Genomic DNA, 26,231 nt, shown 5'->3' with positions numbered 1-26,231 from the left:
TGTGTTCACCATGGCTGACTCGGGGCTCTTGAATTTCCTACTCAAGCGACAGAGTATCTTGGTATGCCATATATTCGATTAATGTTCTTCTAAATGAATTTGGATCGGATGCTGACCATAAATGGTTGAATAGGACCCAAGCAATGACACTAACGTTGGTTCAGCTCGGGGAAATGCATCATCTTCCAGCTCCGACGTTGCAGATAGCCTGGGGATTGGAGGTTCAACGTCTCTCTCTGCATTCTTGACAACCTTGGTCCCTGCTCTTTTCATCGCAATATTCTGGTTTGGTTTATTCATTATCTGTCGACGGACCCAACAGCGCTGGTACGCTCCGAGGACACATTTGCACTGCTGGCACAAACAGTGAGTTAATCCGCTTCCAAACTAACTCATGATGGTATACTGAACAAACCTCTGTAGTGAACGGAGTCCGGAGCTGCCATCTGGCTTTTTGAACTGGTTTGGAAAGTTCATAGAAATCACCGACACCCATGTTCTTCACCGTTCGTCGATGGATGGATATCTTTTTCTTCGCCTCCTTCGAGTACTCTGTTCCCTCTGCTTCATAGGTTGTTTGATAACATGGCCTATTCTTCTTCCGATTCATGCCACAGGTGGCGGGGGGAACACCCAACTGGATATGCTGAGCTTCAGCAATGTAACAGACCCGACACGGTATTATGCTCATGCTGTCATCGGATGCGTGTTCTTCAGTGGGTGCACTCGTCTTCTGGCAACACGATTTAAATAGGCTGACCACATGGGGTAGCGTATATCTTCTATGTTGTCACACGGGAGTGTTTGTTCTTTGCCAATCTCAGACAGGCATATCTAAACTCGCCAGCCTATGTTCATCGCATCTCATCACGAACAGTGCTCTTCATGTCTGTTCCCGAGGATTATCAAAACGAAAAGAAACTGCGCCAAGTTTTCGGTGACTCGGTACGACGAATCTGGATCACGTCCAATTGCAAAGAACTCGAGAAAAAAGTCAGTAAACGGGATAAGCTAGCGTATAAGCTAGAAAGTGCCGAAACGAAGTACATCCGCCTAGCAAATTCGACTGGCTTAAAAGTCCTCAAACGTGGAGATATTGGGTCCGAGGAGGCCTGTTTGGAATGCGGGAAGCATACACCGTCGTGGTCGTCTACCATTCGACGTCCTACTCACCGAGTTGGGCTGCTTGGAATATTCGGGAAAAAGGTTGATTCCATTCGTTGGCTGCGAGCTGAATTGGCCAAGATCAACGAGGAGGTGAAAACTCTGCAGCACAAACACAAGACCGGCGACGCGAAATATCTTTCCGCTACCTTTGTCGAATTCCAGACTCAGAATGATGCACAAATCGCCTTGCAGACACTGTCGCATCATCAACCGCAGCATATGACTCCACGATTTATTGGGATTTCCCCGAAGGAGGTGGTTTGGTCTGCACTGAATCTCAGTTGGTGGCAGCGAGTCGTACGCAAATTCCTCATCAAAGGAGGTATTGCTGTGCTGATCGTGTTCTGGTCAATTCCGGCTGCTATTGTCGGTGCTATTTCTAACATCTCATATCTCACGGAGATTCTCCCATTCTTGAGTTTTATCAATGAACTACCCGATGTTATCACGGGCATAATTGCCGGGTTGCTTCCTTCGGCCGCCTTGGTGCTCTTGATGTCGTTAGTCCCTATCATTTGTCGATGTAAGACCCTTCTATACTGACTCTAATGTTGGATCATTTCTAACCAGATTCACAGTTTGCGCCGGATGCGCCGGAGTCCCGTCACGAGCAGGTGTCGAGCTCTTCACACAAAGTGCTCATTTCTGCTTCCAAGTCGTCCAGGTCTTTCTGGTAACGACTCTCACATCTGCCGCCTCTGCTGCTACTTCTCAAATCATTCAAGATCCCATGTCGGCCAAGGACCTTTTGGCGAAAAATCTGCCCAAAGCAACCAACTTCTACATTTCATATTTCCTTCTCCAGGGATTGAGTATGAGCTCCATGGCCGTTGTACAAGTTGCCGGGGCGCTGGTTTTCAAGTTCATTGCTACCTTTTTTGACCATTCGCCAAGAAACTTATATCAACGATGGGCTGCGGTCAGTAGCATTAGTTGGGGGAACGTCTTTCCTGTTTTCACAAACATGGGCGTTATCGGTAGGCTTCCACCTTTCCTTCTTTGACACAGGTGATATGGCTAACATTATCAGCCCTAACATACTCTTGCATTGCCCCGCTAATCCTCGGCTTCGCCTTCGTTGGCCTCTACCTCGTCTACCAAGCCTACCGCTACAACTTTCTCTTTGTCTACGACATCGACATCGACACAAAAGGCCTTGTCTATCCCCGCGCCCTCCAACACCTCATAACAGGCGTCTACCTTGCCGAAATCTGCATGATCGGCCTCTTCGCCATTCGCAGCGCCGTCGGCCCCCTGATCATCATGATCATCTATACCGTTCTCACCGTTCTCGCACACATCTCCCTCAACGACGCCCTCGCCCCAGTAACTTCCTTCCTCCCCCGCACCCTCGACACAGAGGAAGAACTCCTTCAGTCTAAGGAAGAATCCGAAGCATACATCTACCAAAAACAGACTACCCGCCTCGAGGCAATCTGGAAATGGTTCCATCCCAACTTATACCGCGACTACGCGACGCTTCGCCGGAAGGTCCGCCGTGATCTCGTTGAGATCAAATACTCCGAAGAGGAACGACAGAATGCATACTACGAGCCGTGCATCACGGCCAAGTGTCCGATGTTATGGCTTCCTAGGGATAAATGGGGATTCAGTCATCAGGAGGTGTTAGATACGGATGCGGGGATCCCTGTCACGGATGAGAGGGCGCATCTGGATGAGAAGAACAAAATTATTTGGGATAAGTATGATCCGAATCTGCCGTTGTGGGAGTTGAAGGTTCTGTATTGAGTGGTTTCATATGGTAATGAGTTTCCTTGGATGTTTATTTAATGATTTGATGATGAGTATATAGACTTAATGAGGGGTATCACTCCTGGCTTTGATGTTAATTTAATTGATATTTGATATGTATCCACCTGAGTTCTCGGTTTCATAGTGGTTAATCGTACCCATATCGGCGCCCCTCCATCACTTCTTTTCCTAAGGCTATATGTGTGCTTCATTCATTATTAATAATATTGCTTTCAGTCAGTCCTCTTTCCCTATTCTCTACTCTACTTTTAACTCTATTTCTTCTCAAACTAGCCGGCTCTCAATCCATCATCAAATTTGCTACCATTTTGCAGAACTTCAGGCAAAAAGTTCCGTCACTCCATCATTTTGAGTGCATGATAAGTCTTGCTCTTTGACAGAGGACAAGAAATTTACTATCGGAAACAAACCGGGTCTTGCTATTGGCTTCTCGAATGCCTATCGCAACAACGTTGCATTTCCGGCTCGGGAACATATATATTCTTATGTCTGATATGTCTGGACTATCAAATCTCTATATTCGGATTGACAGAAACACGTCGGCACTGCCATTCCCTAAGTCTTGCTAGCTTTAAGTTCGATGCGATTAACATTTTTTTTAGCACACGAGATACACTCGATCTGGGACATTCTCTCCAACTCGCACAAAAAAGCAGGAGCATGCATGCAGCATGTCCAAACCAAAAGTTCGCGGTGTAAGTCGGTTGTCTGGAGGATATTTTTAAACAAGCCCTCTTATAGGACTGGACCTGAAGCTTCGAAAGTGTGGGTCTAAACGAGAGTGCCATGGTTGGATTGACAGACAGCCAATCCCAAACACAAGCATATTGAGATCAGAGTACTATTTGGTTTGTTTCAACAGTTTCGACAAACGGGCTAAGGTTGCTAGCATGAAGGATTACCAACTCCAACCTCAGATGTAGCAGAATGACCCTGCATTACTCTGGGATAGCACCAGAAACATATTGGCCAAGACCCAATTAATTGTATTGGCGTGCTGTACCCCACAGATTCGGGATAATGACATCGCGAGCAACAATTCGGATATCCCGAGCTCGTGGGTCCGCGATGATGTCGAGCGTTATGGATTCGGGCTTTAGTCTCCTTCAGGAGAAGCTCCATGGTCGATCATTCGGGAGGAGTTCTTTCTTCAGAATTTAAAAGACCGACGTTGTCCACATCCTCTCTGCCATAACCAGGCACCGTCAATATGCGATCGCCATGGAGTTCGGTATGGCTATGGGGAAGTTTGCTGGTATCGGGTATTGCAGCAGCGCAACGGTATGTGCTCTCCATTATATCTTCAGTGTAAAGGGGGAAACCTGACGTGTGGCCAGTGAAACCGTTGTGTATCCCCAAAAATATCAAACATCGCATCATGCAGCAAACGCCTCGGGCTCGACCTGCATCACATTATCGTCCTCCAATGTAGCTGTAATTCTCGATTATGGGACGGAAATCGGCGGCTTTCCAGTGTTCGACGTCCAGTCAGTCGCGGGCCCAGTTCAGGTAGAAGCCAAATATTCCGAATCCAGAGTCGCTCTGGATGCACCCTTCGGCGACGGGCCCTGGACATTCTCGAATGGACTTTCCAATACCTTTCGCGTCGAGACTTTCAATGTCACCGAGTCGGGACATGTCCAATCTTTTCTCATTCAAGGAGGTCTCCGCTGGCAAAGACTACAGCTGCTGAGTCCGGAGAGCACGGTTAAGATCTGCCGTGTGGGCATCCGTTCTGCCAATGATCGAACAGCAGTCGATGCTCTTCCGGGACATTTCGAATGCTCAAACTCGCTGTACAATGAGATTTGGGCGTTGGGTCCTCGGACAGTACAGCAGGCGTGTATCGCAAACAACACGGCGCCGTCTACCTGGGAGGTAACATCAGATGGCGCGTACCTTCGTGGTCAGCAGCCAGCTGCATCCGTCAAGGGTGTGTCCTACGCAAATTACACGATGTCCTTCCGCTCGAAGATTGTCCGCGGCGGTACAGGCTGGAAGGTTGCCTCCGGTGTGACTGGATATGGCCCGTATTTTGTTCTCACGAGCGAGTATCCCCCTGAGTCGACATTTTTGAATACCAATCGCACTCTTGTCCCTCCAAACACTCTGGTGGTTGGATACGGATATAACCTGGTCAACCAGACGTCATTGCCAACAGGCGCTGTCAAGCATTTTCCACTATCGTTCAACGTGACGGAAAGCAAATGGTATAATATATCGACTACCATCAACCAGACCGGCTACTCTGTGTCTATCAATGACCACCCAGCAGTCTTTGTTGCGCTAAAGAATATTCAAACCCCCAGTGCCAGCATCGGGGGCCCAAGTAGTCTCACCAGTGGCACATGGGCTTTTGGACCGTACCAAGACCAGATAGCATACGTCAAGGATGTCGAAGTGTCAGCGCAGAATGGGACACAGCTATACCAGAATCCGATGACCGACGAATCTGTACTCGAAGAATATGGAGTTATGACTAACAGCGAGTCTGTCTGTCTAGACGGCGCTAAACGAGATCGCCTGGTATGGTCCGGAGACTTCGCTCATACATACCGTGTCATTACAGCGAGTACACATCGTCAGGACTTCCTTACAGGCACGTTGGCCTACAGCTTGGACCGACAAGCTACGTCCGGTGTATATGAAGGATTCTTTTCTATGTCGCCGACAATGGGCCAATCCGCAGAGTATACCTTGATATACAATGCCTTCGGAATCTTAGACTATCAAATGCTTTTCCTTAATACTTTTGCCGGTTACTATCTCGACTTCGCCGACGACGAATTCCTGCAGAAATACTGGCCTCGAGCAAAGAGAGGGGTCAATGCAGTCCTGCCTCTTGTCGACAGTGTCTCTGGACTCGTCGTCTCCCAGTCTATCCCAGGGTCTTTCTTCCTCGGGCCCGCGAATGGAACCGCACCTTCAGCTCTACTAGTATACACCCTCCAACGCATGGGAAGACTGGCCAACATCATCGGAGACACCGAGGCAGCCACGAACTGGACCACAACAGCATGTCACATCTCCGACGCCATCAACCGCCAATTATGGAACGACAAGACAGGAATCTACGGCGAAAGCCTAACCTCCCTCAACGCATCCTCCCTAACAGGAACAGCATGGTCAATCCTTGCAGACGTAGCAAATACTACCCAAGCCCAGCGATCTATCGCAGCACTCTCCACCCTCCGTCTGGGTATCGGATACAAAGAATCATCTTCGACCTCGAACGCGTCTAATACCCAGCTTTCTCCCAACCTATCAGGCTTCCTCCTCGAAGCACTCTTCCAACACAGCCGCTCCAAGACAGCTCCACAGAACGCAACAACAGAAGCAATCAGCGTCCTCCTCAACCGTCTCTGGCCTGCAATGGTAAACCAGGATAAATACTACACAGGCGCAGCATGGGAATACGTCGACGCCGTTGGCCGCCCGGGATTAGAATTCTACACATCCCACGCTCATCCCTGGGGCGCAGCGCCGACATACGTTTTCACGGAATACGTCCTCGGTATTCAGTCTGTGACACCTGGGTTTAAGGAGTGGGCGTTCAGACCTGCATTGCTTGATGTTGAGGTTTCTTGGGCTAGGGGGAGAGTTCCGACGCCATTTGGGACGATTCGGGGGGGTTGGACGGTTGATCGGGCGAAGGGGCATTTGGATTTGAATGTTTGTGCGCCAGAGGGGACTAAGGGGACGGTTTGGTTGCCGTTGAGTGTGGAGTCTTATACGGTTAATGGGGAGGAGAGGAGTGTTGAGGGTGTAGGGTTGAAGGAGGAGGTTGGTGGGGGAAAGTGTGCGAGAGTTTCTGTTACGTTGAAGTAGGTTTCTACAGTTCATGATCTAAAAACATAAACGCAACAAAATACAAGCTATATACAAGTACAATAAGTCATCATCTCATAAACTCCAACACCTCAGCATCCGGACTCTCAAAAACATCCTCCCAATGTCTCTTAACCCCCTCGCACAAACTCTCCTTATTCTTCCACGACTCAAACACTCCCTCCAACCCACAAGTCACCTTCCTAACTTCCTCCCAGAAGCCCCTCTCGGCATCATACCCAATTCTCCTCAACGCCCTCTTCGGCCCCGTATAAACCCTCGTCGCATTCCCATCCCTATCATGCGTCTTCTCTCCCAAAAGCTCTACCCCAGGATTAAACTCGGGGTTATACGCATGCACAAAAAAGCCCCTCGGCGGCTCAGCAACAGAATCACCCTTCACTCTCCATATTCCACGCCTAGTAAGCTCATAATCCTCAATCGGATCAGCCTGCAGCATCGCCGAACCAACTATATCATCATCTGCATCTTCATCGTTAGGATGATGCGGACGGCCGAGATCGGCCACTGGCTCGCTGACTGCGTGGAATGGATTGCCGAGGGCAGAAGCTGCTGGGAGGAAGGTGTCTTTGTCGCCTTCGCCGGGGGCGCCTTGGCTGAGGAGGGTGTAGTAGTGGGAGGGGCCATAGTAGTTGTAGTATGTCGCTAGGAGGAGGGTTGAGAAATGGGTTCTTTTAGAGACAAGTAGCATGCCTGCTTCTGTTGATGCACGGGCATTTGTTGGGAAGTCTGGTTGTTGCGAGATGTTGAAGTATGTCGGGGATATTGTGGAGGCCCAGAAGTCGGGCCAGGTGAGGAGGCCTGTTGATGTGAATGGTTTGGAGGATAGGAGGGGTGTTGGGTTGTGGAGGGGGAGGTTATCTGCGTCGAGCCAAATGGTGTTGTCGAAAGAGGAAAACAGGAGGGCGAAGGATTTGATTTGGAAGTGCTCGATCGTAACTGTTGTGTTTTTTGTGGGATCGGGGCTTAGGGTCATGGTTTCTGAGAGAACGATGCATTTTGCATTGAGGGCTGGGAGAACGGTTTCGCAGATATATGGCTCGTACTCGGTTGAGTTTTTGACAAAGAGCTCAACTGGTAACTGGCAACCGGTTCGTCGGAGAACTCGTAGAGTCACAACAAATGTAGGCATGTATGTTCCTCCAGCAGCGGAAACTATGCCCTCAGTTCCAACGATGTAAGGATAGCCAGTCCAGGACTTCCGAATCTCCTTCACAAACCCATTATGCGCCTCCTTCATAGGCTGCAACAGCTCATCGGCATTATCGATGTAATTCTTTCGCGGGAGGTCATCGAGCGCGTCGAATCGCGGCATCCCGGCCGAATGCCCTAACTCCGGAGAAGGACATTGCGGTGCGTATTTCTCGAGTAGAGAGTAGAGGTCATATCGGAGTTGCGCTTGACGAACTGGGAGTGTTGCAATCGCTATAGGGCTGAAATCACGCTTTCCGAGGTATAGATGATAAAAGTTAATCAAAGCGATAACAACCAGGGCAGTCACGAAGACTTTTCCGTTCAAATTGTGTATTTGCATCCCGGTAGTTCATTTTCACATTGTCGAAAACAACATCGTCGCGAAGAAATTCTCACCATAATGAAATAAAATATAAAAAAAAGCAAAATAAGGCAGACAAAATCCGAAATGACAGCCGCGTCATACTCCCGATTACGCCAGAACTAAGCCTTATCTTATGGGGCCCGTCAAGGCTATAATGGGGCCGAATATGCCGCTGCCGCCAATCGGAGTCCCATATGCTGGTAGCAGCGTTCGTAATCTCACTGAATCAGTCTTAGTTTCAGTGTTAGCGCTCCGGTCTTTGCTTGGTAGATTTGTAGGAATTGCCGGTCCACGTTGCTCTCGCTGTCCTCGTGTTTCGGATCCAAGAAGCAAAGAATATGATCGCAGATCGGCTTGTGATAGGAACATTTTAGCAGCTTCATGAGACTCCCGGGAACTAATTGAGATCTTCGGAGACTTCACAGGCGTCGATTTGTCGAGGCAGTTGACCGGAATTCCTTCGGAACTTACTGCAAACTCCGAGTCCGGTGGTTCGTGCATTTAGCTATGTTATTCTATGTTCCTGGAAACCGTTTCAAATTTCTCAGAAATGAGTGCAACTAGCCCCGGCTTTTCCGTAGACGTATTTCCAGGCTTGTATAGTTCGATATGTATCGGCATTGGTTCGCCGGTGGGGATGAATGGAAGCAGTCACTGAACTACGATAGTTTCAAGGTATCTATGTATGAAAGCCCAGTAGTAGCACACACTAAACCGCAAAAGACGGAGATGATCCGATTGAGGCATAGTTCAAGCTCCTGTACGCTCCAACAATTACAGGTGCCCGGCTTAGACCACAAAGCTACTGCAAGCACTTCCCATGAAGGAATAATATAATCTCGTCTAAGATACTGTTTCAAAACTATGCGGGTTTGGAAATTGGCAAAAGATGTGAAGAATATTTCATTCACCTCAAGTGAGAAGAAGAAAATAAAGTTGGCATTCACTCAGTCAAGTCTAAGGGGGGAGAAACGTCCTTCCCTCTATTCTCGCCGTCCTGTCTACAGCATTCTCTCTCTTGTCGAAAACCAGTTCCCAAGTCCCATATGAGCTGTCGACAGACGTATTCCAACAAATTCGTCGTCGCTGGAGTCTATGATCTAGCTATGGCAGCGAAATATTCAGAGTCAGAGTACAACAAAACGCTTTGAGAGCGCACACATGGTACCATCCACAATTACTCTGACTATACAGACAGCTTCCTGCTGCCTAGTTGGCTACATCCTCAAGGCCAATAGTACCTGACCTGATCAGTCTTTGACATGTGAGTTACACGTCCATTGCATTTGATATGGTTATACTGATTGTTTCTATGGCGGCTTCAAAGCCTAAGAATGCCAGGCTGTTAGTTTATTTCCATTAACTTGGCTTATACAAGGACCGTCCATAAATCCCACGGGATTACGAACAACTCCGGCGATCCCACCACGGGTCGCTAGCGAACGCTTCCATAGTATATATCGTGACTTCACCTTTCGGTCTTTATCTGGCTGATCTCCAGTGGTGTGCCAAAAATAGCGGTTGGAGAACTGGACATGTATATCTTTCCCGCTGTTTGGCGTTCTCAATATCCCAGAACGTCAACTAACCCTGGCAAATGTGGCAGGTTGTATTTCTAAACCGATATGTCTTGAAAAGGACTTCTTATCGCTATTATACTGTGCACTCCCAATCACGAGGGCCTCAAAACAAGGCTTGCAACAACAGTACGTGCGAGTCGGTGGTTGTTGGTAAGTATTTCGGAAGCCCTAAGCAAGATAATCTGGGAGTATTTACTGACATATTTTACATAGAGCCGACACTAACCGCTCACTATTTCAAACCATACAAAATACAATTGTCAAGCACCCAGACGAAATTGCCGCTAGTCACACTGCGCTTCTTCATACTGCTGCCTTGCTTCTGCTTATTATAAACAGGCGTGCTCGAAGAAGTGCAAAGCTCGGGCGAATCTTGACCTGGCTTGCTTGAAGTTACTTCCACTTCTATACGTGGCAGGCACCAACTAGTGCACCTAAGAACTCTCCAATCGACTACAGATTTATGTTAGGCGGTGCATAACATAAATATCCTAGATCACGAAGAAGTACGGGATACCTATAGGGCCACATTGACTCTAATAGATCGCTAATATTGGTATTTTGAGAAAATACCAAGTGAATCGGCACCTTGGGATTATATTTGAGGTAGATATAAGTGAGACAATTTGACGAAAGGCCCTAGACTCGGGTTGTTGGAAGGCCAACACTCAAAGGCTATTGGACCCGCCCATTGTCTCCTCTGGTCAGAAAGATTTACGGAACACCATCATTTTACCAGTGAAGTGAGCCCATGCCGATTACATTTGTCTCCCCGTTAAGGGTCTGCATGGACGGATCAAAATGGTAAGATTTTGGTCGTTTCGCATAGAATTCGGCAATGGACGATGTCTCCATATTGACGATTCGATCGACGGCATTTCCCTAACTAAATACACTACCGAATGGGCATTCAGGTTAATGCTTCATTCAAACAATTCATTAAAAACCATCAACAGCCCGTTCAAAGCCCTCGGATTGTCCACGGATTACACATCTTAAACACAGAAGGCCCTGGACCAGACTTGTGAGTCTGTTACCGCTAAGGCGGAAATCTTCAACCCTGGGGTGAGATTTCTAGCCCATGGCACGCCATGCGCCATAGATACGTGAGCAACAAACGTCAAATCGATGGAATTTTCGTTTCAGAGAAGATTTTCATGACTCAGATTCCGAGCTGTTTGTGGTTATGGTTGTGGTTGATCTACTACTATACGGCTTTGTACAGTCACCTCTAGTGGACTAGCGATACAAGAATTCCAAGCACCAATTGTCCTTAGGGCTCTAGGTGAATTACCGACTTTCTAAGGGTAGCTGGCAGTTAGCGCCTCTACAAAAAGACTTTGTGTTTGGCTCTGCAGACTTTGTGGAAGATGAGCAGTAAGAGAGGTGGACGTTCGCTCAATCGGAAATGTGTCTCAGGAAACCCTCTCAAAATATAGTTTTAGCCTATTACGGCTCACTAAGAAATCTTGACTCAATGTCTAACAGAAAGCAACACATTACGAGCATTCTAAAAATTGAAAACGTGTAATCGCTGGTATCTATATACGTAACTCATGTCATCGTCAATCGCAAACAACAAACGCCCAGGCCAATCAACAAAGTAGAATCAGTCAATAATTAGAACGCCGCAGCTATACCAGTCCGTAACAACCATTTGACCCTATCCAATAATACCATGCATTCACATAACGATGCAGTCCTTGTTCTTATCCTTAGACCGCTCGGGGAGACCAGACGACGTCGCAGGAGGGCGCCGTCCATTTCCATGATGGTTTCTCGAGAAGCGACTATCCATAGATTGATTGGAGCGGTTAGACGGGTTAGACGGGTTAAAAGACGGCGTGCTTTGCTGCGGGGAATAAACAGGGCTGCGAGCTGCTTGTGCATACGATGGCAAATCATCATCCTCGTGAGAGTGGGACGATCGTCCAGGTTGTTGGCTCGACCGTGCAGAACGCTGTTCTGTAGGTTGGTGTCGACCGGTCCCTCGATTTACAGCGCTTGGAGTACGGTGATGGGTGGCTTCAGGTCCATGTCCTCGTATAGGTTGATTGGGCGCAGAGGGGTTTCGATTGTGACCTGCAGAGTTCTGACGTTGCTGTTCTTCCTCTTGAAATTGCAGGGCCAGTGCGTAGGCGTAATCCGCATCAGCCTGTTCTTGCGATGGCTCATCCTTCGATCCAGTGGAATGGCCTGTGTCACGGCTCGGAAGCGCCGGGGCAGATGTCGCAGGAGCTCCTGATGGGCCATGGCCAACAGGACGGAAGTCGCCAGAGAAAAATTCAGCGCGAGAGCCATTAACATCCACGAGATTCTCCCACACAATCTCAGCATGGTTTGCATAACCAGCATCAGTTACTAGCGTAAACAGCTCATGTGTTTGCGGGTGTTTGTATAGTGTGGTGAAATGGTCATTGCGGAAGAGAATCGATACGGATCCAGGGGTCAACCTGGCTTTGAGGTGCTCAAGCCCGAAATCGCTCAATTGCGTTGCGTGATCGACTTCAACGAATTGCTGGATCGTTTGAATGTCGTGCATGGATTGTTCATCATTGGGAGTAAGTGAGCCGCCTCGGAAAACCTGGTCTTCCAAATCTTCTTTCCGGAATGGTAGCAGTTGTATGTCTTCGTAGTACTGAGCTGCTCGCAAAAACGCTGCGTGGGCTTCTGTACCGGGGTTGGCCACCCAGCCGTGTATCAAGGGAAGGCCGAATGTATTATAGAACTGAATGTCACTTGTTTCGTAGAAGCGACCAGCATCGTCTTCCGGTTCCTGAATAATGTTAGCAATAGTGCCATAATGAGGAAGTAATTCCATACTAATGTGAGGCGTGGATTGACATTCATGCCCGTATGCAACATTGTCAAAAACCGACTAAGAGCCTCAATATCCGGGAACTCATCATCAGGGCCTAGGTACATAATCAATTCTTCAAACAATGCTTGGATCAACAACCCAAGAGATATCTGTTCTCTTGTCTGCAGAGCCTTGACGACGGGTGTTTGGGCATCTTCGGCCGAGCTAATCACAAGCGCATTAACAAGTGCCAGTAAGGGACATGGTCCATTTTCGTTCTGAGACAGAATCGGGGAATTGCGCAATTTTCCGGAGATATCAGTCCAGTTAACGTGTCTGATAGCATAGGTTTCTGCCTTCTGTTCTGCTTGTCTGTTTGTGTCACCGGCCCTTGTTGTGGTGTGCTGCTCGGTGCCCTCTGAGCGGTCTGGACGCTGGGGAAGAGGAGGTGCAGTTTCTGATAATCCAGTTCGCGTTCCACGAGCCTCAGACACATCAGACTCATAGACAGACGAAGTTGACCGAGGCGGTGCCTCTGGCTTGCTAGGATCAGCATCAATGAGCACATTGGAGGACTGCGTTGTCGCGGAGGAAATTGGGCCAGATGGGGTGTTTGGTTGATACTGCGTAATCAATCTGTCATAATCCTGGGATGTTTGGGTGGGGTATGGCTGATATTCATCGGCAGAAGCGTATTGAGGTTGGTATTGGAGTTCCGCAGCATTTCCCGGAGTCCCGTGAGTATCATAGAATTGGTCATCAGCCATATAGTTAGGAACTTGGCTAGCGTATGATGTCTGCGGAACTTGCGCTTGTGACTCCTGGGCATAATGGCCATTTTGCGGGTGCTGGGGCTGCGAAGCAGTAACGGGATGCTCTTCTGCCCACGCTGAATCTGAGGGCTGCTGGTCCAGAAGAGACAAGCGGGCAGTCATTGGGATAATTCCCTCACCTGAAAAATAGGTCAGTTCTATTCTACCTGCATTGCGCTCGGCAATTGTACACAATTCCATACCTTGGCTCAAGGCATCACTATGCAGAGAAGTCGCCTGTGAAGCACGAGTATCCTCAACTTGTTGAGTCTGATATGTCTCAGCTTGCCACGGATTGCTTTCAGATTGTTTCGTTTTCAAAAACGGGTTATTAGATCGCAGTTGGGTTGGTGTCTGTCGGACATGCTCCCATTCATCGGCCTCTTCCTCTGGCTGCCATTCGTTTGTCGCCATTCTGCGTTGAGTACCAGCTACAAGTATAGATGGTACACGATCGCCTTTGTTCTTATTAACCGGCTCTTCCTGGATTCCGTTGTGGCTTGCTTGCGTAGATCCCGATGGAGTGTACTCTTGATACGGCTGATCCGGTTTCTCTACCAACTCATCGGCCCACGGATTCTGCGCTTCACTGTGCGCAGTCCCTACCGGCGACCGCTGAGCTTGTTCGAGCGTCATCAGGTCAAAAGCAGGCGACGTATTAAGATCCGGCGAGTAAATCGAATCCTGCGATGGAAGACGAGGATAAGGAGAGCTTTGCGCTCGTCTTGGACGTGTCAACCGCTTCGTCGGAGAGACAGGAGAAGCGGATTTGGCAGTAAGAGAGATAGAAAGACGACGATTAGGCTCTTTGACAGAGTTGAGACGAGGAGGAGGCTGTTTGCGCAAGACCATCAAGGCAGAAGTGTTCAGTGTGGCGTAATCTGTAGTAAGCAGTGAGTGCTATCCAGATAAGATAAAAGGCAATTCGATCAGTTCATAAACGGTATTGATACCGCGATTAACAGTAGAGAAGGGTATTAGTCATACTATGACTTAATATACCTATAAATAAGTATATAATACCGAGATGAGGCAGTATACAACCTGCCAAAGACTCTTGTATGAAAGCAGGCACCTAGATTCAATGCCGGCGATCTGCTCTATATAACACGGTCATTGCAGGCGGTGGCCAGCGAGGGCGGTAAATGTACGGTATGCTTTCCTTGGCTGTGTGATTTCGTATTGTACGGTAACCCCGCAGCGACGTTCACGTCATTAATTATAATTAGCCACATACAGCCACAGAAAGCTTCAGCCACAAGATGTCAAGCGGTGAAATAGTAGTTCCGGATAACCCGGTACCATGCCGCCTTTGGAATAGCGCAGGCGCAGAAGTTGATCACCGCAGAAGAAAAAAAGAATCATTGGAGATAGAGTCTTGACTAATTTGTCAGATTTCCTTATCCGGCTGTTGAATAGCATGCGACTGGCATAATACACTCATTTCTTGTCCTTTGGAACCAGTGTTTCACGCCATGCACTCCTATATCCGTCCTTATCAACATGTCGCCTTTCGGCTTCCGTCTGATGCGACGAGAATCATCCACCTTATACCCAATACGTGCGTCCTCACCTTTGGGTTTTGCTCCTGTTTTTAACTGACTGGGTTGGCGCTCTAGAGAGGTATCCCTAGGAAAATATGGAAACTTTCCCTCGAACCAGATCATCGGACGCCCGTTCTACCTCACATTCGAGATCTTCGACAACCCCACCGAAGAAAACGGCAATCGCTTGCGCATCATCACCGCAGCAGAGCTCCATGCTGAATCGTTAATAACGGAGGGCTCAGGGGAGGCTGACGGAGAGGGCGACGAGCCGGATGTGAGCGGCGATGCCGAAACACCCATGCGGACAAATCGCGAAATCGTCGACGATACGTCTACCCAGAAAATGACACTGCAGGAAATCGAGGAATTGAAGAATGGATCGAGCGATGCCGGTAGAGATATCATCGCGAAACTGCTCGAATCGCACTCCGCTCTGGATCAGAAGACCGCGTTCTCGCTCGCAAAGTATACGCTGCGCAAACGGAGGAAATATATGAAGCGGTTTACCGTGCTGCCGCTGGATGTCAGTCTGCTCACAAATTTTATGATTGAAGAGAAGGATGCGGCCCGGACCATGGAGTTGCGGGATGAGTTGATTGGTCTGATCGGGTGCTGGGGTAATGTACATCACGGCGGGAATGTGTCAATTGGGCCAAAGCCCAATGGTCGTTATCTTGTTGTCGACGAGACAGGAGGTTTAATCGTTGCGGCGATGGCAGAGAGGATGGGGATCCTTTATCCCCATGACAATGAAGACGAAGAGTCAGAGGGCGAACCCAGCGAAAAGCCGGCCGAAGCGACATCATCCGCCAAAGAACGTCCCAGCCAAATGTCTGCATCGGGGAATACCATCACCATCCTCCACGCCCACACACAACCCAACCTATCTCTCTTAAAATACTTTGGCTACGACCAAGACAGCCCTGACGAATCGCACCCTCTATTCACCCACCTGAAAACCGTATCTTGGATGCAACTCGTCGACCCCTCGTCCGACCCCATCTACGCAAACGAACCCGAAATGATCCCAGACGAGACATTAGCCACCTACAAAGCCAACAAACGCGGCACATATTATCGTAAGCGCAGCCGCTGGCAGCGCGTCCGGAACGTCGTCGACGAAGCCCGCGCCGGTGAATACGACAGCCTCCTCGTCGCAACCCTAATGGAACCCTCCAGCGTTCTGAAACACGCCGTCCCCTTACTCGCAGGTTCAGCACAAGTTGCCGTCTACTCGCCCACAATCGAACCTCTAACGGAGCTAATCGACCTCTACTCAACACCCAGACGAACAACATTCATCAACGCAAGACGGGAACTCATCGAAGCAACCCAAAAACAAAACCAAGAGAACAACACCGACGAACCGGTTGACCTCTCTGACCTGGAGAGGGAGTTCATCGTCGACCCGTCATTGTTACTTGCACCCACTCTGGAAACGGCGCGTATACGGCCGTGGCAGGTCCTTCCGGGACGCACACATCCTATGATGTCTGGGCGTGGTGGTGCTGAAGGTTATGTCTTTCATGGTATCCGGACGTTCCCGGCACAGTCGAAGATTGAGGCTGCAGGGAACCCAAGCCGGAAGAAGAGGAAGGTAGAGGCGAATCCCGTACCATTGCCTGAGGTGGATGTGGAGATGAAGTCGTAAACCCCTTATTTCTAGCTGTGACTATGTATATAAAAAAGTTGTTCAGTACAGTCCTGCTTGCTTCCATATAGAGTCGGAGCCGAAATCACTTTGGTCCGGGGTAGTCCACCTTCCATTTATAGTTGACTCCCAGCTGCTAGCACCGACTCAAATCATTCTAATAGCTTGGTCTGGTGCTCTTTTATTGTCTCTTTTTGGTTTTACTGTCTCCGTGCCACTTTTATGGTTCGTTGGAATGAAAGTGGCCATACGCAAGTACATGCATATGATAGATATCAGTTGCAGGCCAATGACCACTCAATGCTTTGCCTTTGGATCCTATTCGCCGGGTCATGGTTGATAGAGTCTAGTAGTATAATAGTATTTTAAGACGATATTTGCAACGCTGTAACTTCGTTGAAGTATTATACCCCATTCAGCAGCAGACGGACTGCCGGTCTAAAAAGGTGACGTTCCTACAATTCCGTACGCGCAATCCCAGAGACTTAGTCGGGGCGAATACTTGTAATAAGGTATATCAATTAACTCGCCTAGCTTTACAGAACATGAAAGGAAAAAAGAAACAGTCTTCATACGCTGAAGTATGATCAACGAAAGCAACGTCCAGTATCTACCATCTAGAAGCTTTTGCCCATGAACTTTCTCTTTGTGAAACTGAGCCACCACTGTTTACGGTCACTGTTAGACATTCTCTCGGATAGTATGAAAGGGTGGCTTACCTTCGAAGGACCAACACCACCGGGGTATAATCTCGCATGCAGACGAATGGCAATCTCCTGTCGTACTTGGGCAATGTACCTGCAACCAATCAGTTCCTGGATAAAGATGGCATCAGGGAAGATGTTAGACATACGATCTCAGCGTCTCCGCATCCTGACGATCCCTCGGGGGCTCAAAAGCCTGGTTAAACGGAAACGACACGTCACCGGGAATCGCGAAATGGTCGAGAGCAGCGTTGATAAGAGCCTATCCTCATTAGCCCCATCCATCATATCCCATTACAACAACCTCAAAGCTAGAGTCCTACCTTCTCAGCCTCCCTCGCCGCCATCGTCGGCTTCACCTTCCCCAGACACTCGCTGATAAACAGCGTTCCGTAGATAAGCATGCGGTCCGCGGGGCCATTGATCTCGAAGTTGCGGAAGAGCACGTTGGCGCGGAAGAGCGAAAGGATCTCGTCGATGCAGTCGTAAGACTCGCTGTCTGGCGGCACGTCGATATCGAGAGTGTTGGGGGGGAGCGGGGGGAGGGTGTATGCGGGGCCGCGGGTGCGGGTGCGGATGGGGAGGACGGGGAAGTTGCCTGTATCGTAAGAAGGAGGATTAGTTGATCGTTGAGAGGGTAGCGAGATGCCGAAGGTGAGAGTGCTTGGTGAGAGGTATGCGCATCGTACCTATCACGGGGACATCCCGGTCCTCGAGGAAGATGGAGTGGTATGCCTATCAGGGGTTAGCTATGGAGGTATATCAAATAAGATCTCATGGACCGGAGTTGCATACCGGCATTTCGAAAGACGATACAGTGTATTCAAACCCTTAGCACCAGTCTAGAGGATTATCGTTGTTGTTGTTGTTATGGAGAGTCGTGGGCGGTGCTGCTTGTCTGTCCGCACGGCATGTCATCACCGCCCAGACCAACACCAACTACTGAGACACCCAGCGGAGGATTTTCCGGCCCCGAAGCTCTTTACGCGCGGGCAACTTGGACGCGTCGACATTGATTTGGTCGTGATTGAATTTCCATATACGCTGCTTATATTATTTTCATCGCTAATTCGTGCAAAATGTCGGACTACGAGGATAATATGGACGTGGACGTGTCCAAAGACGTCCAATTTAGCTCATCAGACGCCAATGGAAAGGCAAAGAGGACTGCTGCTGATTTGCCGGTGGAAGCTCAGGATAACTTGCCTTGGTGAGGATTCCTTGGTCTGGCGAAGGATTAGGATATATGACTAACTTTGGTAGGGTGGAAAAGTACCGTCCAGATACCATTGAAGATGTCTCCGGTCACCAAGATATCCTCGCGACGATTAACAGATTCGTTGAATGCAATGTGCGCTTTTTCCTAGCAGATATTCAAGCTTATATACTGAGATTGTCAGCGATTGCCACATCTACTCCTCTACGGCCCTCCTGGAACTGGCAAAACATCCACGATCCTAGCCCTTGCGAGACGGATATACGGGGCCAAAAACATGCGACAGATGGTACTGGAACTGAACGCCAGTGACGACAGGGGCATTGATGTTGTCCGCGAACAAATCAAGACTTTTGCCAGTGAGTACAGTCCAGGTTTCTGTGGTGGAATGAGGCTGATCGCTTCTAGGTACCAAACAGATCTTTTCAATGGCGCCGCCGACAACGTCCACCGGTTCCTCCCTCGCATCGTTCAAGTTGATTATCCTGGATGAAGCAGATGCCATGACGGCTACTGCGCAGATGGCTCTTCGTCGGATTATGGAGAAATATACCGCCAACACCCGGTTCTGTGTCATTGCCAACTACACTCACAAATTGTCGCCGGCTCTTTTGTCGCGGTGTACGCGGTTCCGCTTTAGTCCGTTGAAGGAGGCTGATATTCGTTTGCTGGTGGACAAGGTGATTGAGAAGGAGAAGGTGAATATTCAGCCAGAGGCGGTAGATAGTTTGGTTACTCTGAGCAAAGGTGATATGCGACGGGCACTGAATGTGCTTCAAGCATGCCATGCGAGCAGTAGGCTACCTTCCAGGTGCGGCAGAGAGAATTACCACTGACAAGAATAGGCATACCACTCCCAGTGAGGAACGCACCGAAAGACGAACCCCGTCCAGAATCAGAGACTATCACCAACGAGACGATCTACGACTGCATTGCCGCACCGCATCCATCAGATATCCAAGAAATCATGTCTACACTGCTTTCGACTAGCGATGTCACATCCTGCCTCAATACCCTGAACACGATCAAGATGAACAAAGGTCTGGCGTTGGCGGATATTCTGTCCGCCCTGGCAGAGCAATTACAACAATTGGAAGTACCTGCGCAGACGAGGGTTACTTGGCTGCAGGGTTTAGCAGAGATTGAATGGCGACTGTCTGGTGGAGGGTCGGAAACTATGCAGACAGGAGGCATGGTTGGTGTTGTACGGAACGGGTGTGAGTTAATGGGTGCATAAATTATTATTACTACAGGTAGAATAAATAGCATATAGAGTAATACGAGTCATGATTAAATATGTCTACGTTCTATGGTCAGTTGTATCTGCCTGGTAACTCGCTGTTATCTAATTTGGCTCTGTTGCTCATGGGTTATGTACCATTATGTTATACATTCTTTCAACAATCCGATGTGGTGTAACGGCTAGCATCGCTCGTTTTCATTACAGATCCGAGCAGATCGGGGTTCGATTCCCCGCATCGGAATTTCTTTTTTGTCTTTTTTTTTGGCTGAACTCCGTCTACTCCTCGATTTTCACCTTTTTCTTTCTTTTCTCTTCTTAATCATAATGCAAACGACTGTAAATCGTAACGTATTCAATATCCATGTCTAGCCTTATTTATCAAGCGGCACTCTCCGATCCCGCCGTCTTGGCTGCATCGGGATATATATCTTAACAGTTGAAGATAACCATTGCTAAATGAATTGACCACTAGAGACCCTTCCCTGCTCCGAAATGCAGGGTCTAGAGCAAAAGACCCCTCAATTGACTAACATTTCCGCGGATCCATTTGTAAAAGTCATTATGACAGTCACCACCATTGAGTTTGTTATTTAAGGCCGAACCCCTCACAAGTCAACTCAATTCCCGGTTCTATACTGCTTTCCACACCCTGACTGTCAGTGCAGTGCTACTCACTATGTGGTCCTCTAGCCTTCTACTGGCCCTACTGGCCCCAATGGCCCACCCCGCACTCGCCGAGAAAGTGCTAGGAGCATACATCTTCGCGCGCCACGGCGATCGGACTGCCAAAGCCCTGGGCAACACCCACCTTACAGACCTGGGCTACAAGGAGGTCTACCTGACGGGCAGCTACTACCACACGCGCTATATTTCGCCCTCTTCGCCACTACAAATCGCAGGCATCAGCGAACCAACCGTCAACACGAAGCAAATCACCGCCTCCACGCCCTCAGACGAGGTCCTCCAGAATTCAGCTACGGGATTCCTGCAGGGTGTGTATCCGCCCGTTGGCAACTCTGCGAATGAGACGTTGCGGAATACCACGACTGTGCATTCGCCGTTGAACGGGTATCAGTTGATTCCGTTGGGGACTGTGAGCTCGGGGACGAATAGTGAGGATTCGACGTGGTTGCAGAAGGCGAGTGGGTGTGAGGCTGCGACGGCTAGTAGTAAGGGATTTTACAGCTCAGCTCTCTATGACGATCTGCTGCAGTCGACCAAGGATTTCTACACGTCGTTATCACCGATGTTGAACAATACTTTTGATGAGGCGCAGGTGTCGTTTAAGAATGCGTATAAGATCTTTGATTATCTCAATGTCGCGCGGATTCACAACTCCAGCAGTGAGTTTCCGGCGCTGGAGATGTTGACGGATGGGGTTTATGACCAGCTCTTGACGTTGGCTAGTACGTCTGAGTACAACCTGGCGTACAACTCATCTGATGAAATCCGGGCCATTGAAGGCATGAGTCTTGCCGGCGAAGTGTTGGAAGGACTCGAGGATATTGTCACTTCTCAGGGGAAATCCAAGTTGAACATCCAGTTCGGCTCCTATGGCACATTCATGTCCTACTTCGGCCTTGCACAATTACCCTCCGTGAACGTCAACTTCACCGGAATCCCCGACTACGCCTCGTCGATGGCCTGGGAGCTGGTGACCAACTCAACCTCTGACGCTTTCCCGGCCGAGTCTGAAATCAGCGTGCGGTTCATTTTCCACAACGGAACCATCACCGGATCATCGACACCTGATCAGTATCCATTGTTTGGACAATCCAGCATCGTCCTCCCATGGACTGACTTTGTCGAGCAGACCAAGAAGATCGCCGTCACTACTCAGGACCAGTGGTGCCAGGCTTGCGGGAACACCGACAGCCAGTGTCCTGCTGCGTCTGTCCAGTCTACCGGTACCTCCGGCGGTATGTCCAAGACCGTGGCTGGTGTTGTGGGAGCTATGGTGACGCTCGGAGTGATTCTGATCCTCGAGGCGTTGTTCTTCCTTGTGGGTGGATTCACGATTGCCAAGAGGGGAAAGGCAGATCCTGGGTCCGAGATTAGCAGTGAGCATGTAACGGACAAGACACCTTAGCGGTTTCCTGTTGGAGTGAAGTATGAAAACTGAGCATTACGAGTAATGATTCAATGTCACGTGGAGCGGAGTTCAGATAGACTTGGCCCTAACCAAACATAAGCAGTATGATTGGCCACTCGGTAATTAAACTTGGCTGCCACCGTTCATCTTTTTTTATCCGATCCCCAGTAGTTTCTGTCAGGGGTTAATGCTCACCAGTGTACTACTATGTATGTGCTCTATATTTTGGACATGCTGTGAATGGACAATGTCAATGACAACATGACCAGCATAGCTACAACCAACAAATGCCTGATCCATGGTGGATTTACCCAATAGCGCAATCCTATCCCGTAGCGCCCCATCCATGACGCGTGCGAGTGGGATCAACCAGGAATTTTCCATAGCGGGCGGATTCTGGAGGTCAGCCTTCTCGGGTCACTGGAATATCGTACGGGGTATTTGAATAGGAGACATCTATCTGTCAATCCTGCAATGAGACACTAGATATACACAATGACCAGGACTTCTTTGCGGCTGGGGCTGGCTTTTATACTCTTGATATCGATACTGTGGTTTCGGTCGACGTTGGTGTCGCTTTGGAATAATGGGTTGCAAACTGCGCCTGTGGATGTGAGGAATGGGACTGCTTCGGCCACGCCTGAGAAACCAGATCGTGTGGTTGTGGTGGGTAAATTGAAGCATGAGAATACGGATTGGGTGATCGAGGACCTCGACGAGTACTCCCCCCTTCCACCAAGAAAGAAACATTACCCCGGCATACTAATGAAGATGAGCAGCTGGCAGCACGCCATCTACACAGTCGACGACCCAACCGCCCCCCTAACCGTTCCCAAAAACAAAGGCCACGAAGCCAACGCCTACCTCCAATACATCCTTGACAACTACCACGCCCTCCCCTCCACAATCGTCTTCCTCCACAGCCACCGCGACGGCTACCCAGTAGCCTGGCACACCGAATTCGACACGCACTCAAACCCCATAACCGCCCAACGCCTGCAAACCGACTTCGTCCAGCGCAACGGCTACGTCAACATGCGCTGTAACCCGTACCCGGGCTGTCCGAACGAACTCCTACCCCTGCGTAACCCGCCGGATCCCATGCGCGGACCGGAGTATGTGTTTGGGAGTGCGTGGGAACAGCTGTTTAACAATACTAATGTACCGGAGGTTGTGGGGGCTGCTTGTTGTGCGCAGTTTGCGGTGTCGAGGGAGCAGGTGCTTAAGCGGGGGTATGGGGAGTATGAGTGGTTTCACTCGTGGTTGATGGAGACGGAGCTGGCAGATGAGATCAGTGGGAGGGTGTTTGAGTATTTGTGGCATGTTATTTTTGGGAAAGAGGCTGTTTAGTGAGTTCCCCCTGCTCTTCTCCCTGTGCTTGGTTTGCTTGAGTGAGATGCTAATGAGGATAGTTGTCCCGACACGGTGCAGTGTTATCGCGATGTTTACGGTGTTTCGGATTATTGATACCCTTTTATTGTATAGTATAGAGAGTTGTATAACTGTAAAAATTGCATGTAATTGAGTTGTATAGAAGAGAAGCTCAAGTGACATCACGGAACCGCCTTTACCCAAAAGAGCTCAAAACTTCAAACTCCGCCGCGATTCTCACACCTACACTACACCAGCGCTTTTGCGCGACATTTTGAAAGAAGCGAAATAAATTGCATTACGATTGCATTTGTTGATTTACCCGAAAATTGAAATTGAAGCCACGACCTCGTCTTTCCGCGGACACCCTCACGCGCCATAACAAAAACAAGACACCAAAGGCACAACATCCGCAACTGCTCTACTCTTCCATTAGCCTTCGCACTTTACTCCTTATCTGCCGTCATGTCTGCCCACTACTCAACAGAACCTAACCCAACTGCCTCCGCAACTCTCCACACAACCTTCGGCCCCCTCCACATCTCCCTCTTCGCCTCCCAAACCCCGTACACCTCCCGCAACTTCCTCCAACACTGCACAGACAACTACTACGCTGGAACAATCTTCCACCGTATCGACCCGGATTTCATCATCCAAGGCGGTGACCCCACAGGTACCGGCTCCGGCGGCACCTCCATCTACGAGTACCCGGAATTCGAAACGGATCCTGACGCGCGTGACCCGAACGAGAAAATCGTGCTTCGTGATGAATTGCACAGTCGGTTACGTTATAATCGGCGCGGACTGGTGGGGATGGCGAAGAGCGAGGACGGGACGTATGGGAGTCAGTTCTTCATCACGCTGGGGAATACGGAGAGGGAGTTGAATGGGCAGTGTACGCTTTTTGGGAGGATAGAGGGGGACTGTATTTTTAATGTGTTGAAGATTGCGGAGGCGGAGAGGGTGGAGGGCACGGAGAGGCCGGTTTATCCGGTTAAGGTTACTGGGTGTGAGGTTGGGGAGTTGGGGCCGTTTGCTGGGAAAGTGGTGAAGAGGCAGGTTACTGTTGCGCCTTCGAAAGAGGAGGGGAAGCCTGCGGCGAAAAAGAAGAAGAAGGGTGGTAAGGGGGGTAAGACGTTGTTAAGTTTTGGAGGTGAGGAGGGCGATGAGGAACTCCCTGTACGGCCTGCGAAGCCGAAATTCAATCCGAAGCTTGTTACGGATACAAGGCTTCCTGGGGCGGACGAGACAAGTCAGAGACCGGAGGCGCAGACAAGGAAACGGCCTCGTTCACCTTCACCTAAGCGTCCTGTGCCGGAAAAGAAACAGCCAGACCCAGCGACTCAAATCCCGCTCCCTGATCCAGAATCACCAGACCGTTCACCAGCACCAGAGCCTCCGGCAAAGGCATCCAAGCTCGACCGTACGAAAGTGGAGATTGAGAATCTCAAGGCTTCTATGCGCCGGACAGCCACGACAGGGCCAGTCGAGGGTCCCAAGAAATCCGCCCTGGAAGCCATGATCCCCGAGACCTCCATCCGAGGCCGCAAGAGGCTACCACCCGGCGCTGTTGGAAGTGGCACAAATGGCGTAGCAGGATTCAGCAGCACAGCTGAAGACGAAACACTCAAAATCTTTAACGCCTTTAAAGCCAAGCTTGAAAACGCAGACTCTACCACCAAACCACACAAGCGCGACAACATCACCAAGACCCGCAAACCCGAACACGAGCCTGAATCAACAGCTGAACCTGAAGACGATGAAGCTCAACTCTGCGACCTCCATTTCATCGCAAACTGCCAATCCTGCAAATCCTGGGATGACCCTTCAGCCACTAACGAGGATGACGCCGAAGCCGACAAAGGCGAAGAAGGCTGGTTATCGCACCAACTTCGCTTTGGCAAAGATACGATGGGCAAGGACGCGAAGTGGAAGCGCGAACATCCTGATGACGTGGACTCGCTTATGGTTATCGATCCGCGGGAGCGCGAGAAGGAGATCGTTGGAAGGAAGGGTGGAGGGAAGAAGGGGTTGGCGAGGGATCGGGAGCGAGAGAGGAAGAAGGAGAAAGCTGGGGATTTGGAGTGGGGGCGAGGGAGATAGTATCACTAAAGGGAGTACTTATAGATAGTCCTATTTTGTAGCAATAGAAAGTATAATCGATGTCCCAACTTAAATAACCCGCACAAGTATCAACCAGCGTCTGCACATCAAGGACAACATCCTCCCTTCAAAATATCCCGATCAAACAATGCCCCTGAACCGACCACCAACGGTAGATCCCCAGTTACACTAGATGCCATGGCCCTAACCGTTTGGGCAGCATACGGCTGTTTCTCAAGCAATCTCAGCTGCCACTTTTCCAACGCAATCGCCGCACGGCTCCTATCAACAACCAAAAGCATAACGACTCTTACAACTCTTCCGGGGGAGGTTAAGTGCTTGGATAGGGTGGTAACTGTGTGGTGGAGGGATTGCAGGGTTGTGTAGGGGTGGGTTATGTAGTTTTGGGGTGGGAGGTGGTTATATTTGGGTCTGGAGATGCTTTCATTTTGTAGACGTATGTTTTAGACTATATGAGGAAGAGAGCTAGGAAAAAGGAATTATATTAGAATAACAATACAACCCTAATCAATACTTGACGATTGGCTGACTATCAGATCCCAAAATTGGGCGAGGGCTCAGAGCCACTTATTATGCATGATAATCCATCCTTCGGATATGGTTCTGAAGTGACGCCACCCAACAAGGATTGCTTCTTGGTTAGAACTAGGTTGAGGACCACGGTGGATTGGTTTGCGTGTTCATCGTCTTTGATCTGTTCCGAGTTCTGGAAAAACGCGCTGGTTTTTGGCGTAGGGCTGTGGA

General features: G+C 49.4%; 10 protein-coding genes and 1 non-coding gene across 11 annotated transcripts; 8 read left to right on the top strand and 3 right to left on the bottom strand.

Annotated features, from left to right (window-relative positions):
• Positions 1 to 10: 10 nt before the first annotated feature.
• Positions 11 to 2,916, top strand: EURHEDRAFT_466591 (putative DUF221 domain protein; the record flags this gene model as incomplete). The annotated part of the gene is made up of 6 exons (XM_040785115.1): positions 11 to 61; positions 134 to 366; positions 424 to 716; positions 773 to 1,690; positions 1,746 to 2,144; positions 2,198 to 2,916. 6 exons carry the CDS (start codon positions 11 to 13, stop codon positions 2,914 to 2,916), a joined length of 2,613 nt encoding a protein of 870 aa, XP_040634430.1.
• Positions 2,917 to 4,099: 1,183 nt separating this feature from the next.
• EURHEDRAFT_390137 (Six-hairpin glycosidase) lies at positions 4,100 to 6,768 on the top strand (the record flags this gene model as incomplete). Its single annotated transcript, XM_040779819.1, has 2 exons — positions 4,100 to 4,221; positions 4,278 to 6,768. Exons 1-2 carry the CDS (start codon positions 4,151 to 4,153, stop codon positions 6,766 to 6,768), a joined length of 2,562 nt encoding a protein of 853 aa, XP_040634429.1. The 5' UTR covers positions 4,100 to 4,150.
• A 70-nt stretch (positions 6,769 to 6,838) lies between these two features.
• EURHEDRAFT_534159 (alpha-mannosyltransferase) lies at positions 6,839 to 8,336 on the bottom strand (the record flags this gene model as incomplete). The annotated part of the gene is made up of 2 exons (XM_040787281.1): positions 6,839 to 8,196; positions 8,279 to 8,336. The coding sequence occupies 2 exons, from the start codon at positions 8,334 to 8,336 to the stop codon at positions 6,839 to 6,841; spliced, it is 1,416 nt and encodes a 471-aa protein (XP_040634428.1).
• A 3,275-nt stretch (positions 8,337 to 11,611) lies between these two features.
• On the bottom strand, positions 11,612 to 14,391 carry EURHEDRAFT_518947 (uncharacterized protein; the record flags this gene model as incomplete). Its single annotated transcript, XM_040786733.1, has 3 exons — positions 11,612 to 12,703; positions 12,751 to 13,679; positions 13,743 to 14,391. 3 exons carry the CDS (start codon positions 14,389 to 14,391, stop codon positions 11,612 to 11,614), a joined length of 2,670 nt encoding a protein of 889 aa, XP_040634427.1.
• Positions 14,392 to 15,014: 623 nt separating this feature from the next.
• On the top strand, positions 15,015 to 16,737 carry trm6 (tRNA 1-methyladenosine methyltransferase subunit GCD10; the record flags this gene model as incomplete). Its single annotated transcript, XM_040779441.1, has 2 exons — positions 15,015 to 15,100; positions 15,159 to 16,737. 2 exons carry the CDS (start codon positions 15,015 to 15,017, stop codon positions 16,735 to 16,737), a joined length of 1,665 nt encoding a protein of 554 aa, XP_040634426.1.
• A 490-nt stretch (positions 16,738 to 17,227) lies between these two features.
• Positions 17,228 to 18,345, bottom strand: EURHEDRAFT_417160 (actin-related protein 2/3 complex subunit 3). The gene is made up of 6 exons (XM_040783133.1): positions 18,233 to 18,345; positions 18,131 to 18,172; positions 17,765 to 18,039; positions 17,591 to 17,703; positions 17,457 to 17,535; positions 17,228 to 17,402 (listed from the first exon to the last, which is right to left on the bottom strand). The coding sequence occupies exons 1-6, from the start codon at positions 18,240 to 18,242 to the stop codon at positions 17,355 to 17,357; spliced, it is 567 nt and encodes a 188-aa protein (XP_040634425.1). The 5' UTR covers positions 18,243 to 18,345; the 3' UTR covers positions 17,228 to 17,354.
• Positions 18,346 to 18,426: 81 nt separating this feature from the next.
• EURHEDRAFT_417159 (replication factor C subunit 3) lies at positions 18,427 to 19,947 on the top strand. The gene is made up of 5 exons (XM_040783132.1): positions 18,427 to 18,651; positions 18,705 to 18,792; positions 18,842 to 19,016; positions 19,066 to 19,452; positions 19,503 to 19,947. The coding sequence occupies exons 1-5, from the start codon at positions 18,521 to 18,523 to the stop codon at positions 19,892 to 19,894; spliced, it is 1,173 nt and encodes a 390-aa protein (XP_040634424.1). The 5' UTR covers positions 18,427 to 18,520; the 3' UTR covers positions 19,895 to 19,947.
• A 114-nt stretch (positions 19,948 to 20,061) lies between these two features.
• EURHEDRAFT_t158 lies at positions 20,062 to 20,141 on the top strand. Its single transcript has one exon. It is a non-coding gene; the product is annotated as a tRNA-Glu (tRNA).
• Positions 20,142 to 20,615: 474 nt separating this feature from the next.
• On the top strand, positions 20,616 to 21,989 carry EURHEDRAFT_381717 (phosphoglycerate mutase-like protein; the record flags this gene model as incomplete). Its single annotated transcript, XM_040779440.1, has 1 exon — positions 20,616 to 21,989. One exon carries the CDS (start codon positions 20,616 to 20,618, stop codon positions 21,987 to 21,989), a length of 1,374 nt encoding a protein of 457 aa, XP_040634423.1.
• Positions 21,990 to 22,487: 498 nt separating this feature from the next.
• On the top strand, positions 22,488 to 23,459 carry EURHEDRAFT_466492 (DUF3431 domain-containing protein; the record flags this gene model as incomplete). Its single annotated transcript, XM_040785104.1, has 3 exons — positions 22,488 to 22,711; positions 22,772 to 23,341; positions 23,405 to 23,459. The coding sequence occupies 3 exons, from the start codon at positions 22,488 to 22,490 to the stop codon at positions 23,457 to 23,459; spliced, it is 849 nt and encodes a 282-aa protein (XP_040634422.1).
• A 144-nt stretch (positions 23,460 to 23,603) lies between these two features.
• On the top strand, positions 23,604 to 25,517 carry cwc27 (putative peptidyl-prolyl cis-trans isomerase). The gene has a single exon (XM_040783131.1). The coding sequence runs from the start codon at positions 23,829 to 23,831 to the stop codon at positions 25,464 to 25,466; it is 1,638 nt and encodes a 545-aa protein (XP_040634421.1). The 5' UTR covers positions 23,604 to 23,828; the 3' UTR covers positions 25,467 to 25,517.
• Positions 25,518 to 26,231: the final 714 nt, after the last annotated feature.

This window comes from Aspergillus ruber (genome assembly GCF_000600275.1).
Source record: "Aspergillus ruber CBS 135680 unplaced genomic scaffold scaffold00044, whole genome shotgun sequence".
Lineage (NCBI taxonomy): Eukaryota > Fungi > Ascomycota > Eurotiomycetes > Eurotiales > Aspergillaceae > Aspergillus > Aspergillus ruber.
Note: the sequence above shows the minus strand (reverse complement) of the source record. Positions and strands in the feature narration are given on the sequence as shown.

What these genes read in the sequence shown, in the direction of transcription:
- EURHEDRAFT_417160 (XM_040783133.1), bottom strand. An exon ending in CCGGGATGTCCCCGTGATAG is followed by an intron (nt 18,040 to 18,130) that starts GTACGATGCGCA and finishes CTTACGATACAG; the next exon opens with GCAACTTCCCCGTCCTCCCC. An exon ending in GATGCGGAGACGCTGAGATC is followed by an intron (nt 17,536 to 17,590) that starts GTATGTCTAACA and finishes GATTGGTTGCAG; the next exon opens with GTACATTGCCCAAGTACGAC.
- EURHEDRAFT_417159 (XM_040783132.1), top strand. Translation starts at nt 18,521, where the DNA reads ATGTCGGACTACGAGGATAATATGGACGTGGACGTGTCCAAAGACGTC. An exon ending in ACAGATTCGTTGAATGCAAT is followed by an intron (nt 18,793 to 18,841) that starts GTGCGCTTTTTC and finishes TGAGATTGTCAG; the next exon opens with CGATTGCCACATCTACTCCT. An exon ending in ACAAATCAAGACTTTTGCCA is followed by an intron (nt 19,017 to 19,065) that starts GTGAGTACAGTC and finishes GATCGCTTCTAG; the next exon opens with GTACCAAACAGATCTTTTCA.
- cwc27 (XM_040783131.1), top strand. Translation starts at nt 23,829, where the DNA reads ATGTCTGCCCACTACTCAACAGAACCTAACCCAACTGCCTCCGCAACT.